Consider the following 16,843-nt stretch of genomic DNA (forward strand, 5'->3'; position numbering starts at 1 on the left):
TACCACATTAGCAACCTTCCACGATTCGTTTGGGCCGTGTTTTCCAGTTCAGTTTTGCTTCTTTGTGCTTGTGCCCGCCACTTCTCCTCCCTGGTAAGTCCTGTTTTTGTTCCCCGTGATTAGTTTAAGGGAGCCACTGGGGTATCTAGCTGGGTATCTAACCAATACTAGATACCCAGCATTGAATGTAATTAAATGCATTTTCTGGTAGAGCCCGTTTTCTGGTAGTGGTTTCCTTATTCGGCCCTTCCCTCCCTCCCTCCCTCCCTCCCTTCCAGGTTTACCTCTTCATTGGTGGGCTGTTCATCATCTCCAGTACTGGCTGGTCAGAGAAGCTGGCTGGGGCCAGGCTGCCTGGTGGAGATCGGTACCAATAAGTTTTGTGCCAGTTCGAGTAAATCCCATCTTCTATGTGAATTGTTTGTAAAGTTGTTTAGCTGGTTCATAGCATCATTTTATGTGAACCCTCTGGTTGTAAAATTTTGCTGACTTTCTGGATGCTTTCCTGGTTGGGTGGCAAATTGTTCCTCGCTCGGTCACCTCTGTGTGGGACCCAGGTTCGGCCTCTGGTCCCCGGTAGATCAAACTAAACTTCCATGACTGATGTGACTGTTTAGTATGGAGCAATCACAGCAAGATAGCTTCAGGGCACAGGGGCTCTACCAGAAAGAGGTGCTTTATTACATTTAGTGCTAGGTTTATAGATATATCTATATATTTATACATATATTACTGTTAATGTTTGTCATTCAAAAATTCAAATTAATATATATATATATATATATTTTTTTTTTTAGAGAAGCAATCGACAACAAGAAAATGGCTTGCAAACGATTAAGGATGAGGTGCCACTTGCAAACTTTGATATGAATGAAGAATTGTTTGTAAATGCACATTGAGGATAAACGTGCACTGCATAGTTACTTAAGTGAAGCTGTTACCAATACTGTCATTTTCCCCCCATTCCCAAGTGAAGCATATTTGGTGCTTACATATTTTTAATGTATTAGATAAAAAAGAAGACATGAAGAAAGATTATGTATTTCTGGGGGCAGCCTTTTGTGGCTCCTTGAAAATATCTCGTTTAGATGGCTTCCAACTTCTAGGTCACATCAACCGTGTAGTTCTGTTTGACCTGCCGGGCACCAGAGCCAGAACCTGACCACTCCTCACAGAAGGTGACACTTCACCTCACCGGGAAAACATCCAGAAGTCTCAAAACTGCCAAATGAACTCCACTGACAATGTAAACAAATGATTGCATCTCTTGGAACTAGTGTGATCTCCGTGTTTGGTTAGTACTAGTCACCCCTGCCAGTTGGAGCCAGAATTCCCAGTTTGCTAAAGCCCCTTACATAAATTTTATAGTTTTTACATTGTGTTAACATGTGTGGAGGTCCACTGTAGAGCTACTAGGTACTCGCCTAGTTGTGCTTTCGGGGGGTTTAGTTTTCGCTCTTTGGTCCCGCCTCTCAACTGTCAATCAACTGGTGTACAGATTCCTGAGCCTATTCAGCTCTATCATATCCACATTTGAAACTGTGTATGGAATCTGCCTCCACCACATCACTTCCTAATGTATTCTATCTGTTAACTACTCGGACACTGAAAAGGTTCTTTCTAATATCCCTATGGCTCATTTAGGTATGAAGTTCCCATCTGTGTTTTCTTGTTTGCATACCACCTGTGCTAAACAGTTTGTCTTTATCTACCCTCTTGATTCCTCTTGAGAATTTTATAGGTAGGGATCATGTCTCCCCTAACTCTTCTGTCTTCCAGTGTCATGAAGTTTAGTTCCAGTAATCTTTCCTCACAGCTCATACCCCTCAGCTCGGGAACTAAGGTAGGTCCCTAAGTTGAGGTCCCTGAGCTCGGTTCCCAAAGTTGTCAGTATGAACTGCAGGTCCTGCTGCTTCTTAGCTAAGTGTTGGCCATCCTTGGACTTTGTCCTGTTGGGGTCATTTGCTTGGTATTGTTCCTTCTTTTAATTGAGGTGGGTGAGTGTGTTTTTCATCTAGTTTGTGTTGTGTGGATCTGGCTCTTTGAATGCTTGCTGCTGCATGTGCTCAATGTTACCTTCCTTGTGTGCTCCCTGGCACTGCTTCTGCATTGACAGAGTTCTCTTCTCCAGTGTGTTGGGAGTTTGCCCTTTTAGAGGCTGGACCACTGGGGTGGTGGCCTCACATAGGCTGTCTGTGGTCTTTTCTGCTCTGTCCAGGCCCCTGGTTGGGGTGAGTGTTGGCTGGTTTGATTGCACTGGTGATTCATGTGCTTATTCACATGGCATACCGAGGTCACCCCTCACAGCTGCATTAACTTGGCTGTGTTGACCAACTTTACAAATATCCAACAAGCAGCTCCAATGCCTGGGTGTTCTCCTTGGTTTGTTCTTCAGGCTCTGCGAATTCCTTGATGGTTTTGGTGTTGCCTCTGGATATCCCCTCCAAACTCACTGACATTGTGTGAGTTTGAGGGCTGTCTCTGTACCACAAGGCAATGATCATTCATTCCACCTCTGATGTGTTGGCTGTTGGGTCGGTGACACCAATGACCTTGAGTCCTCTGTGGTTTACTCTCCCCATGTGGCTCTTTGTCCATGACCCTCCTGATGATGCATGAGTGTATCAGGCAGCTACCACTTTGTGAGTTTGTTTCACCTACCTTCAGTGGAGTAAGTTGTGTGCCCAGTTGGGTGCCCCAAAGCTGGTTCATCTTGTTTTTAGGGACCCAAAATTGAAGATGTTGGTGAATTCCACTTTCATTCCACCAAGAGTGTGATTTCAGGGGCTGTTCTAGTTTCTCCGCTGCCATGACTGTTGTTAGACTTCAATTGCCCTTTGTCAGTTGCTGTGTTGCAGGGTGCATTTTTGGGCTTTTCGGGGGTTTGGTTCCTTGACGCCTTTCTCCACCATCTCAGCGTTTTTACATAAGCGTTGCCTCTGAGTTGGGGCTTCATGACTAGCTTTCTCCAGGCTGCCTAGGGTCGTTGGTCAAGTTCATTCCGTCGGGTGCACAGTACAGTGTGGGAGTTTGCAGCCATGTGGCATGCCATGGGATGGTTTCAGATTCCTCCAGTTTCATTTGGACTATTCCCCAGTGGTTCATTGTCTGAACTGGGTGGGGGGCTCCCTCCGGTCTGTTGCTCTGTAGAGCAGGACACTTCAGGTAGCTAGTCAACTGGGCTCCCAGGGGTTGGTTCTCTGCACTGTTCACTTTTGGGAAGTGTCTAACTCTCTTGTGGATAGTCTGTCTCGTTTTCGTCCCATCTCCATAGAGTGGACTGTTGATGCTTCCTCCTTCCAATGGCTTTATGAGATTTTCGTGCATCCTGACATGGATGCATGAACATCATCCCGGCACCTTCCTCTCTTTGTGGCTCTGTTCCCTGACTGCGAGGCTCGCACCATCGATGCTTTTCAGCTGGACTAGTCACAGTGGAGGTTTCTGTACTTCCTTCCCCCAATCCAGCTGTTGCTCTAGGTCCTGGCCAGGTTGGAGTCCTACCATGGGTAGGTGGTCCTTCTTGCTCCTTGGAGACTGGCTCAGTCTTAGTTTCAGGTGCTGCTTACTTTGTGTCTGAAACTGGATGTTTGTCTGCAGTTTTTTCTTCGTGTTGTCTTCCTGGCAGCAGTATGAGGTTTCTTGGTACTCTTTTTGTACTCACCTAGTTGTGCGTGCAGGGGTTGAGCTCTGGCTCTTTGGTCCCGCCTCTCAACTGTCAATCAACTGGTCTACAGGTTCCTAAGCCTACTGGGGCTCTATCATATCTACATTTGAAACTGTGTATGTTGTCAGCCCCCACCACATCACTACTTAATGTATTCCATTTGTTAACTACTCGGGCACTGAAAAAATTCTTTCTAATGTGTCTGTGGCTCATTTGGGTACAATACTATGTTTCCACCTGTCCCCCCTTGTTCGTGTTTCACCCGTACTAAAGAGTTTGTCTTTGTCCATCCTGTCAATTTCTCTGAGAATTTTGTAGGTGGTTATCATGTCTTCCCTTATCCTACTGTTTTCCAGTGATCTGAGGTTCAGCTCTCTTAGCCTTTCCTCGTAGCTAATACCTCTCAGTTCCGGGACTTGTCTGGTGACATGCCTCTGAATCTTCTCTAACTTTGTTTTGTGTTTAACTAGGTATGAACAAAGAGCCCCTTCGGCTCCCCCAGGCTGATATGTATTTATTAGACCATGGCATCAGTCAATTTCGATGGAGTTCTTGCCTACCAGGGACCACGAGCCAGAACCTGGCTTCCTCGGAGAGGCACAAGGAGAAATGGCCTATGGAAACCCCCCATGTGGTTGGAAGCATTCCATGTCTCTTGATTGACTGGGTTAGGCACCCAGAAAGATACGCATCCCAAAATAAACTCCACCAGGTTAAAAAAAATTGCTACCGAAAGCCGAACTGTCAAGCAGAACTCACAAATCCGTAAACAAGCAAACAAGCATGACGTCATAACCACCAGTCCCATTTGGTTCCCTCTCAGGTTCGGATTTGGCTGGGTCTTGTGAGTGACTCTCGGACCGCTTCCTTGTCTCTCCCTCCGGAGGCGTTGCTGCGGCTGCAGTCCCACCTTCAGCTGTTTCTGGAGAGCTCCTGGGTCACTCGTCGGTTGCTCGAGCTGCTGTGTGGGAGTCTGAACTTCGCCGTGCTTGTTTACCTGCCGGGTCGGGTCTGGTTTCGGTGGTTGTTCTTGTTCATTCGGGGTCGTCCCTTCCACCGTTCTCATGATCGCTGCGTTCAGCCTCCAGGGGTCTTGCATCGGCTGCTGCATCACTGGCTTCCTCTTTGGGTTTTTCAGGGTTCAATGCCGTGGCACCTCCCCGAGCCCTCACTCGATGTGTTCACGGATGCGTCATCTCTTGGCTGGGGCTTTGTGACCAGTGCTCACCAGGCCAGCTAGTTTCGGTGGTGTCCATCCTTCCATTGGGCCCACAGCACGGTGCGGGAGTTTGCGGCGGTTTGGCTGTCGCTTCGGAGGGTTCATGTCGCTCGCGGATCGCTGCTCCGGCTTTATTCGGATTGCACCCCGGTGGTTCATTGTCTGAACCACGGGGGTTTGATGCAGTCCTTGGCTCTTTGGGGCTGGTCGCTTCAGGTGACTTGTCTGCTGTGTTCTCGGGGTTTGGCTCTCCAGGCAGTTCATATCCAGGGAGTGTCCAATGTCCTGACAGACGGCCTGTCACCGGAGGCAGTATGAAGTCTCCTGGCAGTCCTTTCATCACTTTTTATTCGTTTCCAGCCGTCTCCTTCTTTTCTGGCAAAAAATGAGACGGCTGTTTCCCAGAGGGGGTTCTTGGGTGGTTGATGCTTGGTTTGTTCAGTGGGGGTGCATTATGTGTTGTGTCCGGTGTTGGTTCTTCACCGTTACTTGTGCGCCAAAGCCTCGGTGGCCGGGGACGCGCTCTGGGTAGATCCGGTTTCTCTTCTTCCCTGTTCCAGGGTTCGGGTCTCCTAGGTCTATCCTTGTGCCCATGTTTTTGTAAACATCCTCCTAGGTTTATCCTCGTGCCCAAACTTTTGCAAGTTTGCTACTTTGGTTGCCGTTTTTGGTAACATGTCTTGGGCTGACATTCGTGTGTGGGGATTTTGGGGGTCGAACAGGGTCCTGGCTGCCCATTATCTCGTTAATGTTCCTGGCCCTAGTCAGGCGTGTGTCGCTTTGGGTCACAGGTTGCGGCCAGTTGTCTTGACTTCGAGTTGAGGCACAAGTGGCGGCCGCCTCCCGGGGTAAGTCCCTCTTTTACATTTCTTTGGTTAGGTAGCTCTGGGTGAGCCGGAGGGACTCTCCACATAAAACCCACGTTTTAGCATGATGCATGTCATAAATGCAAGCATGACATCATAACTACCACCGTGCCGCTGTCTGTGCAGCTCCTCCCCGCCCCCCCCTCCCTTGGAGGGGGAAGGGTAAGCCCCAGACCCCACATGCTGGCTATCCAACCTAAGTTTAGAGGCTAAATGTAAAAAAACATTAAAATAATGCCACCCAGAGGAAGGAAGGGAGGGTTGCCAGGGAGCCTCCGGGAGTCTCCCAAAAAAATGGTGTTTCATTACATTCAACGCTGGTTTTTGCTACTTCCTTTCCTTTCATCATTTCTCTTCAGTCTCCATTCATGTGGTGCTTTTGTTCCTCTCATGGTTGTATTTTAATTTGCATCTCATGACAAATACGGTCACATCTTATGTTTTTGGCTCTTGTAGAGCCTTTGCTGCTTGCGTTCAGCATTGATACTTCAGAAGTTCTCCCGTACACTGTATCACCCCCTGCCTGCTCATGATTGTGAGCAGGCTGGGGGTAAGGCTAAGTGAGCACACTCATAGAGTGTGATCCTTATTCTGCCAAGTCCTAGGACCGCACCCTTGCCTTTCTTTCTTCTCCATGGTTTATGGTGTCTCCTTCAGTCCGGGATTCCTTTTCTAAGGCTATTTTCCTGTTGGCTCTTGTTTTCGACAGTAGATTTATGAAGCTGCATGCTCTTCTCCAGAAGTGTGATTGTTGTGTGTTTGGCCCTAGTGTATGTTATATTCATGTGCATGAGGTTCAGAAATATGCTGCTTTTATGGCAGTTTTTGCTAACATGTTCTGGTCTGATACTCGGGCATGGGAATTTTGTGGTCTGACAGGGTTCTGGTGGTCTGGTATTTAGTTAACATTCCCGGGACTCATCATGCAAGTGTTGCCTTGGTTCGTGTCTCTCATCCTGGTATCTAGTCTTCGTCCTAATTGCTTGTGGTTTCTCCTCCACAGTGAGTACTTCTCCTTTTTTCTCTATGGGGAGTTAGCTTTAGGGAGCCAGAAGGAGCTTCTCTCAGAAAACTAGTATGGTATGTAATGAATACTTCTTTCTGGGTGAAGCCACCAGGGTTCACCTAGAAATTCTGATTCCCTCCCTCCCTTCCAGGTTGTCAGTTGGTGGATGTCATCTGCATATCTGCTTCAGAACTGGTGTAAGGAGTTAGAGGGGACTGGGTGTTCTGTGTGCCTCCTATACTGGCAGGGTGATGGTACAAGTAATGATTCCCCACTAGTTCCAAGAGGTTAAATTGTTTTGTTTACATTGCTGGGGGGTTTGTTTGGCAGTCTTGAGGCTTCAGTCTCTTTGAACCCAGCTGTGGTGTGTATCAGTTTGTAGATTTTCTGGATGCTTGCCCAGTGGGGTTGCAGAATGTCAGCAGCTCTCTGCACCTCTGTGAGAGCCAGGTTCTGGCACTTGTCCCCAGAAGGCTCCCTAGTTGGGAGCCATCTTAGTGAGTTATTCAGGTAGCAACTGGGGCTTGCCTAGATTGTGGCATTTCATAACATTTAATGCTGTTTTCTTTTATGTTTAATGTTAGTAGTATTGTGCATTTTGTGTGAAGTGGAGTGTTGTGTGTATTGTGGCATATTTGTATGTAATTACCTAAGTTTAATTACAAGATGACAGCTACTCCTGTGGTGTCCCGTTTTCCCCGCACTCTTTGTCATATAATGCTTAGAAACTGCTGATGGTTATGACCTCCACGTACCTTCTTACTTACCTTGTTCCAACTCTCTATCACTTTGTTTGTAAAAGATAACTTTCCTATATTTATTTTGACATATTTGCTCCTTTAGCTTGAATCTATGCCCTCTTGTTCTTGAAGTTGGAATTTTCAAGAACTCTCATGTCAATTTTGCTGATTCCTGTTACTAGTTTGTAACAAGAGGGAATGCATTTTTCAACATGATGAACCCAAGTACTGGTACTTGAAACACCATGGTAAACTCGTGCGTAGGTTGAGACACCCCATGACGCTTGGGACTAACTCATTGTTCCATGGGAGCATAGACTGGCTGTGTTCCACTTAGAGTATGAAGCAGTGATGGGAAGTCATATGGGTCATGTAAAGACTAGGGCCCGGATACAAGTTGTGTTCTTCTGACCAGGAATGGCAGGGAAATTATGGCATTACACGTGCTAGTGTGACACCTGTCAGCACACCACTGATCGAGGACGCGTGAAGCCCAGAGAGCTTCAGCCCTTTCCCATCATTGATCAGCTGTTCAAGCTGGTCAGCATTGATCTTGTCAGTCCGATCATACCAAGTGTAACGAATGGCAGTAAGTACATTCTGACCATGATCAATCACGCAACACTTTACCCAGAAGCAGCTGCTCTGATGAACATCAAGACAACAACAGTAGCAGAAGCTCTGGTAGGATTTTGGATCCATAGCGACCGAGGAATACAGTTAACCAGTGAGATGATGGACCAAGTCAGACGTTTGCTCACATCGAAAGCATCTGTAACCACTCTGTATCATACGATGGGAAACAGTTAAGTGTAACTGTACTCTCAAGAAAATGTAGAAGAGAATCTGCATTGAGCAGCCTAGGGAATGGCCCAGCTACATCAACCCTTTGTTGTTTGCCTACAGGGAAGTGCCACAAGCTAGCACAGGGTTCTCACCCTTCGAGTTTCTGTACAATCGCACAGTTAAAGGCCCTCTGCAGGTACTGAGGAACCTATGGGAATGACTGCGCCCCTGAAACCAAGACGACGTTCGAATACATTATCGATCTACGGGAACGACTGCAGAACACCCGTCAGCTGGCCTGGAAGCAGCTTGCAAAAGCAAAGGAGTATCAGAAACAGACATAGGACAAGAAAGCAAAAGAATGCAAGTTCAATGTAGGTGACAAGGTACTTTTGTTGCTTTCCACCAGCTGCAACAAGCTCTTGCTGCAATGGAAAGGCCCATTCACTTTAGTGGAGTGCTCGCACTCATTAAACTACATACTCGATGTCGATGGTGCTAAGAAGAAGTACAATGTCAACATGCATAAGCGCTACGAGGGTCAACTTGTGGATGGATCCACAAAGCTGAGATAGCATGGAGGACACAAGAACAGGCGAGGACCACGGAGCTCAACATTGATAGGACCGATCAACCACCCGCTACTCTCAGCAACAATCACCACTGTCACAATTAGAGCCAGTGATGGGGAGGTAGTTCAACTGGGTCTCTTCAGTCAACAACAGGAGGAGATATACCGAGACGTCAAGATTGATGATCAGCTGTCTGAAGATTAAGTCGAGCAGGTTACTTGACTAGTAGTAATAGTCCTCTTGTCTATTGGCCCATAGATAAAACGACATGTCAACCATGTTCTATGTTCCTCAACAGAATGCCGGTGCTGGCCTCTGCAAGAGGTTGCTAGGGCCTCCTTGAGCTCAACTGTCAGGCCTTCAAACTAACCACTGTCGTAGCACAGGTGCCGGATCCAATGATATTGGCCCTTAAATGCTGGGTAGAAGGGTGATGTCACAACTATGTCACAGTTCCCATTCACATCGCTTGAGATTAACCCCGAAGGTCTCAGCTTATCTCTCTTGCCTTGCTGCCATTCCCTCTTCCATTGCAGGGCACCTTCAAACCTGTGTATTTCCTGACATTCATTTCTATGGCATTAATGTTTAATTCGCCTTATTCAATTCTTCCGCATGATTGGTGTATTCCTAAGCATGTGGGCATTCCAAAGACTCCCATCATGACAGTCTTCCATCCAGTGATAAAAGATATAGGCCTTGTGCACTGCTTGGTGCACTGTAATTCAAGTCAGCTGTGGAAAAATCTTGAGAGGTTATTCTCTCACAGCAGGCTGGTGGCAAGAAATGTAGTAAAATAAGGAGGTGAATGGCAGGGCTGGCATAGTGGGTGGTCAGACAGCAGAGTAGGCAATCGGTCAGCAGAGTAGGCAATCGGTCAGCAGAGTGGGCGATCGGGCAGCAGAGTGGGTGGCTGAGTGAGTAGCAGGACGGATGGCAAAGGGTACTCGCTTAATTGTACTCATCCAGTTGTGCTTGCTGGGGTTGAACTTCGGCTCTTTGGTCATGCCTGTCAACTGTAAGTCAATTGCTGTACAGGTTCCTGAGCCTCTTATCATATCTACATTTAAAACTGTGTACGGAGTCTGCCTCCACAACATCACTTCTTAATGCATTCCATTTATTAACTACTCTAACACTGCAGAAATTCTTTCTAATGTCTTGGCTCATTTGGGTACTCAGTTTCACCTGCTTTTCCTGTGTGAGTACCACCTGCATTAAATAATCTGTCTTTATCTACCTTGTCAGTTTCCCTGAGAATTTTGAAGGTGGTAATCATGTCTTCCAAACTTGTGTTTTCTAGTGAAGTGAGGTGTAATTCATGCAGTGTTTCGTTGTAACTCATACCTCGTAGTTCTGGAACTATTCTAATAGCATACTTTTTTACCCTCTTCCAACTTTGTCTTGTGTTTGAAAAGGTATAGACTCCATGCTGGAGTTACATATTCCAGGATTGGTCTTAGATATATATATATATACACCGGTGATGATATCCTTTTCATGAGGGCTTCAGGAGACAGGTACATTGTGATATCAACTCCTAGGTCTTTCTCTGTCCATTTCAGGGAGGACTTCGTCACTCATCTGATACCTTGTATCTGGCCTCCTGCTCCCCTCTACCTAGCTTCATTACTTTACATTTACTGAAGTTAAATTCTTGCCATTTGTTGGACCATTCTTTTAGCTTGTCCAGGTCATCTTGTTGCCTCTTGTGGGTGGATGAGCTGCACCTTGGGTAGGCAGGCCAGCAGGCCAACCCGTCCTCTTAAAAATAACGTCGCTTTTCGCTTGTATGCGTGCTATGGCCAAAAATGGACATAATTTGAAATGAAATCAGCCCACAAAAGTGACGTACTGTCCTGTTTTCTGTTTGAGTCTTCCAGCTTACTCAGTAAGGTTAGAAGAGGAAACTTTCAATTAACATTTTTCATGACGTTTCAAATGGACGTAATTTGAAATGAAATCGGCCCACGAAAGTGACGTACTGTCCCGTTTTCTGTTTGAATCTTCCAGCTTATTCGGTAAGGTTAGAAGAGGAAACTTTCAATTAACGTTTTTCATAACGTTTTGAAACGTTATGAGAATTTCCAACCCTCCTAACCTACCAGAGGATCCTTAACTTACTGTTTTGGGGGAAAACAAAATCCAAATTTTTTTCAATTATTTTTCATTTTCAAATTACGTCCATTTTTGGGCAAACGGCTAAATTCAGGCGTAATTTGTAAGAGGACGGGTTGAGCAGGCGGCAGAGGGCGGGGGGTGCCAGAAAGCAGGCAGCAGTGGGCAAGCAGGAAGCAGATATATCAGACTACGACTAATGCAGACTGGCATGTTGGCTAATAGGTCACACCCAGTCCCTACCCATATCCCTACACTGGAGCCTCCATGCTACCTCCTTTCTCCCCCACAAGGCCATCCCAACTGAATCCTTCCCACTTATCCCTCCATCCCCAGCCACATCTGGACAGAATTAATACTATATTGGCTCCCTTCCTACTAGCTGGTGGCCAGGGAGACGTTGGTTGCTTTAGTGCCTGACATCACACTCATATGGCTTGCTAACTGTGACTGGTTGCAACTAGCTGTGAATGCCTGACAGTACATGCCTTACTGGGTCTGACTGGCTGCTACATAAGAGGCGGTGAACACTGTAAAGGGAAAAGTTTAATTGTTGACTTAGCGACAGCAAAATTGTCACAACAAACTCGGTTGTAGCCTTCATTTTAATGAACACAGGTGTTGGTAAACTCCATATCTTATTCCAGCTTTAATGACCAATGACTCGATAAACAAGGCTCAGTTACTGATCTTAAATTTGTACATTGGAACTGGCAGAACAGTTAATCAGAGGTGCTTAAATCGAGTGGAAATTGTATATGCAATTTTCAGAAGCATGTTCACTTTCCCTTTGCCGTTTACTGGCCCTCCCTTCTCTCTTTCTCTACTCCACCTTCCTCTAAGGATTCTGTTGGTTTGTTTTTATGTACCATTTCACAGGTTTTCCAATCCCTGTCACACTGTAGAAAAAAAAATTATTCTTCATTTGTACCGTCATTTAGATATTTCTTATCATCAAGGTCTTCCTTTGGAAGGTCTTGTCTTAATGACAATAGTTTCCCTTCCTCATCTATTTGCAATTTCCTGGCATTCCTAAGCATTTCTGTCATTTGTTTCACTCCATTAAATGTCACCCCTAGGGGCAGTTCTCATCACTTTCATAATTGCCTATTGTAAAATGACTTGACATTTTCCTTTCTTGTGAGGCCTTTTGTTAAACCTATTTTTTTAGTTTATTTCTTTTCTGTCTATCCTAGTGTTTTGTGCGAATTTATTGCTGGTAACTAGTTCTTTTCTTATTCCTTGTCTAATGACTGTTTCTTGTTGCTCATTTTTGTGTCTAACTTCCAAACATACATCTTTGATCGTTTTTTTTATCTTCTAAAAGTTGCGCATACATTTCTTTCATTTCCTGTTTGCACTTTTCCAATCCTTTATTAACCTCTATTTGAGCTGTCCATGAAATTTCTCTTAACATATCCTTTGTAAGTCCTTGTTTTGGCTAGCCTGAAGGGTTAATATGAGTTATTCATGTGTATCTATTTTCCCTGTTAATTTCTTCAAATTTGCTCACCTTCATTTCCATATCTAATTTTCTTTTACTAGTTCCCTGATTTGTACTTCCTGTCTCGTCACCTATTATGCAAGCTGGTGATTTCATCCTCCTGCTGTGAAATATTTCTTTGTAGGATATTAGTTTTATTTTTAAGATTTTGTTTCCTTTTCAAATATAAAACGATTTCCTTCATAAATTTTTAGCAAATCCTCAACCATCACTAACCTGCCAAGGAAACTCCCTATCCTTATTTCTTTCTTAATGAAATCTGAAAGTTTTCATGTGTTAAAGTTGACACTGTTATGGATGCTGATATGAACCCATAGCATCTATCATTTTTGTTTTGGTTCTCATCTGCCTCTGTCCAGGCAGCACTTAATCAAAACTTTCTCAGGTTTGTATGTCTTTCTCAACAAACCCTACTCTCCACCTTGTAGTTATGAACTCTGTATATTTATGGTATTGGGAACACCACTTGCATAGCTCACTCTAACAGTACTACCACCTAGATGATGACGTGATGGTCATCGCATGTATGACGCTGTAGCATCATCATGTATGCATGCGCGTGTGTGTGTGTGTGTGTGCATATATATATATAAATAAAAGAAAATATCAGTGTTCAGTGAGGATCCACAAGGTCTTCTCTGAGTACTCTTTATTTTCTTCTTCAAGGCTATGAGTCCCTACACTTGCACCAGAGGTGGTACTCCTAGGTATTAAATATATATATATATATATATATATATATATATATATATATATATATATATATATATATATATATATATATATATTTATTTCATATAGATGACATTAAAAAAATATATATATTATGAGTAATGATCATTATCATTTTTTGAATTAGTAGTAGGTTATCTTCATCCACTTGTTAGGGGACTTGTTTAGCTTAAAATTCTGATATTATTCATTCAATTTTGATTTTTGTTTTGCCATGTTTATTAATTATGTTTTATTCATATTTAATTTAGAGTTTTTCATTTTCTCAATTGGAATATTTTTTTATTATTGAGAAATAAACTCAAATTTTAAGCCTGAGTTATTGAGAGGAATTTAAACTATTGATTAATTTACTAGTTAGATGACTACAATATTTGTGATTTTACCTTAATTTTATTGATTTTTTCTAAAAAGGTATTTAGATCAACACTCGTGGTGTAATTAGAGCTAACAAAATTATCTGATATATTCAGCGGTGATCCAGTGGTAGAGTACGCGACTGGCAATGGCGGTGTCGTAGGTTCGTGTCACCTCACAGCCCTGGTGGATTTTCTCATGATCTGATATGTTAATGTACAATTGTATTTATAAAATATTACTTATAGTCATGCATTAAATATTCTTACCTAATTATTGCCTTTCAGTATCATTTGATTAATGGTATATGACTGTAAAGTATAATTACAATATATTTATAGCCATGCATGTTCTGTATACCAGCCCATCCTGTATAGATAGTACTGTACTTACGGTACCGACGTCGACTGTCGTACAGATATTGATGTAATGGACAATTAGAAAGTAGAATTTGGTATTACTGAATTTGGACAGACCAGAAAAGGTTTTGTATTTGTTGCAAATAATAGCTATGCTAACCATCCTAGGCTTAATACAGGCTATCTAAGGACTAATATCGTACATCTATGTGTTATACTAGTCCTAGGAATATTGGTTTCAATCCAAGCTTTATTTTTCTGGACTCTGTAAAGTAAATACTGTACCGTAGTATCAAATTCTATTATCTAATTGTCCATTACAGCAATTTATGTACGATGGTGCACATAGTAACAAAAAGTATTATCTAAACAGGAGGATGGGTTGGTATGTACAGTATACAGTACTGTAATGTATATGTTGCCCCAATCTGTGGGGGTCACTAACCAAACCTGACAGTGCCTAACCTAACTGATAGACTGACACAGTGTCACTACTCTTTATGCAATGAACCAATGTTATAAATGTGGCCATAATGTTCATAATATTACAAACATACTGTTTTATATATAGAGGGGTACCTCAGTTTTCGTAGTCAATCTGTTTCCAGAGACAGTAGAAAACGAAAAAATATGAAAACCAAAGCGAATTTTCCCATAAGAAATAATGTAAATTCAATTAATCCAATCCACACACCCCAAATATATTAACTCAAAAAATACATTTTATACAGAATAATACTCTTAGGTACCTTACCTTTATTGAGGACTCTTGTTGGTGAATGGAAGACAGCGAGGATGTGGGGAAGAGGAGAGGTGTTAGTGTTTGGAAGAGGAGTCCCCTTCCATTATAACAGCATTGATGACATTTCTGGGGTACTCTCTCTCTCTTTTACGTTTTGCAGGCATACCACTAAGACCTGGCTGTGGCTCACTGCTCTCTTATCTTACTAAGAATCTGTCTATAAATACTTGTTTTTCTCTTATGTTTTAACACTTGTCGGTAGCGAGACATCACATTGTCTTACTATGAATGATCTCTTGTTTTTCCTCTATCGTCGTCCTCACAACTATTTTCTTAGGTTGAACATTACTACTGACTTTCTTGGACCAATGGCGTGATATATAATAAGAAATTTTATGTTCAGAAACCAAAGAAGCACAATAACAATTAAATTCTTCACAAAGAATTCAAGCGCGATCATCACTAGGTAATGATCGCTATCATTACCGCTATCAAGATACTGGTAAACTGAAGTGTCACGTGCTCGGGTGGACCTGTATGTGTATGAACAAACTCCGAGCACCGAGGCAAACAACGAGTACCAAATCAAATTTTTTGGAGAAATTGAATATGAGTACCGAAAAATACAAAAACGGGGGCATATGAGAACGGAGGGTCCACTATATATATATATATGTATATATACAGTGCTTCCTCACTGTAATGAACCCCGCTCTATCGAATTCCTGGAAGAGCCGAACAAATTGAATTCGGTACCAAATGTTCAGTGGAACATGCAAATGTTCGATTAAGCAAGGATTGTTCGTACAAGCGGTCACCGAGGCCAAGCGTCAGAGCTGGCTGTCATCAACTATGATTCTACCCCAAAGTGTAAACAGTTATACAGTGTTTTATTATGCTTACCCATTGTTTCTAGAGAGAAATGGTTGAAGGATGATAAAATGGTATGAGTGGGGGGTCATTGGTGAGAGAGTTGTTGTCAGGGGGCAAGTGGTGTCAGTAGTTAAGATTTATTGTTAGGGGGCAAGTGGTTTAAGTTAAGTATTTTCATGGGAGGCAGGTTGTCAGTGGTAGAAGTTGTCAGGGGGAAGCTGGAGTAATAGTGGTGTCAGTGGTAGAAGTTATCAAGGGAAACTGGAGTAATGGTGTCAGTAGAGGCTGGTTGTCAATAGAGGCTGGTTGTCAGTGGTAGAAGTTGTCAGGGAAGCTGGAGTAACAGTGGTGTCATGGGAAGCAGGTTGTGCATGTGGAGAGCTCTGGTCCCATTTATCAGCTAAATGGCAACACTGGGTTCCCAGCCATATTGGTGTGTCGGTAAATGAGCGTGCGGATGCTGCCGCCAAGGAAGCTGTCCGCTCTTGTCCCATCTCTCGTAAAGGTATTCCATATTCCGACTTTTACCCGGTTATCCATTCCTCCGTCCTTACCCGTTGGCAGGCTTCTTGGTCGTCTGTTACTGGTAACAAACTACGTACTCTTAAATGTTGTGTTTCCTCGTGGCCGTCCTCCTACCACCGTAACCGGCGATGGGAAACAGCTCTGGCGAGGTTGCGTATTAGCCATACTCGCTTAACCCATGGTCACTTGATGGAGCGCCGCCCTGCTCCTTATTGTCCTAGTTGCATTGTCCCTCTTACGGTCGTGCATGTCCTTCTAGAATGTCCTGACTTCCAGGACGAGCGTGTGTCTTGCTTTCCGACCGCCCCTCGCGGTCACCTGTCCCTCATTAGAATTCTTGGTGACTCGGATACTTTTGATATCATTCGCCTTATGCGTTTTTGTTCTTGTATTGGCATCCTTGGTGATATTTAGCGCCCTCTGATTATTCTGCGCATTTGATGGTGCTACATAGCCTTCCCGGTTTGGTGCCGTCTTTTGATAATTACTTACTTAAATGGCAACACGTGGCTGGTGCCTCCATGCTCCCCCTCCCCCACTTCTACACCTGACCACCAGAGACCAGCCACTACTCACTCTTCTCTCCTTTCGTCGTCGTCAGAGTCAATTTAATGATGCTAATTATCGCATTATCTACACTGACAATAGCATTTTTATTAGAAAAATGTCATATTGAAGCAATAATAATGGTGAAAATTGTGATATATACAGTATTTAAAACAGTTGGAACACGATTTCCTTTTCACTGAATTTTTAAGAAAATTGGGGTGTAGAAAA

At 43.7% G+C, this 16,843-nt stretch overlaps 1 protein-coding gene across 10 annotated transcripts in view; it reads left to right on the forward strand.

Annotated features, from left to right (window-relative positions):
* Positions 1-13,840, forward strand: part of LOC123764730 (uncharacterized) — an 84,931-nt gene extending 71,091 nt beyond the window's left edge. For 7 of the 10 annotated variants that reach the window (XM_045752793.2, XM_045752800.2, XM_069302530.1 and 4 more), the window contains one exon: positions 798-13,840. In XM_045752793.2, coding sequence (XP_045608749.2) covers positions 798-899 — 102 coding nt within the window. In that variant the 3' untranslated portion in view covers positions 900-13,840. The remainder of the gene's footprint in view (positions 1-797) is intronic. The other 3 variants (XR_011222335.1, XM_069302531.1, XM_069302532.1) reach the window with 3 other exon arrangements.
* Positions 13,841-16,843: the final 3,003 nt, after the last annotated feature.

This window comes from Procambarus clarkii, chromosome 48 (genome assembly GCF_040958095.1).
Source record: "Procambarus clarkii isolate CNS0578487 chromosome 48, FALCON_Pclarkii_2.0, whole genome shotgun sequence".
NCBI classification, from domain to species: domain Eukaryota; kingdom Metazoa; phylum Arthropoda; class Malacostraca; order Decapoda; family Cambaridae; genus Procambarus; species Procambarus clarkii.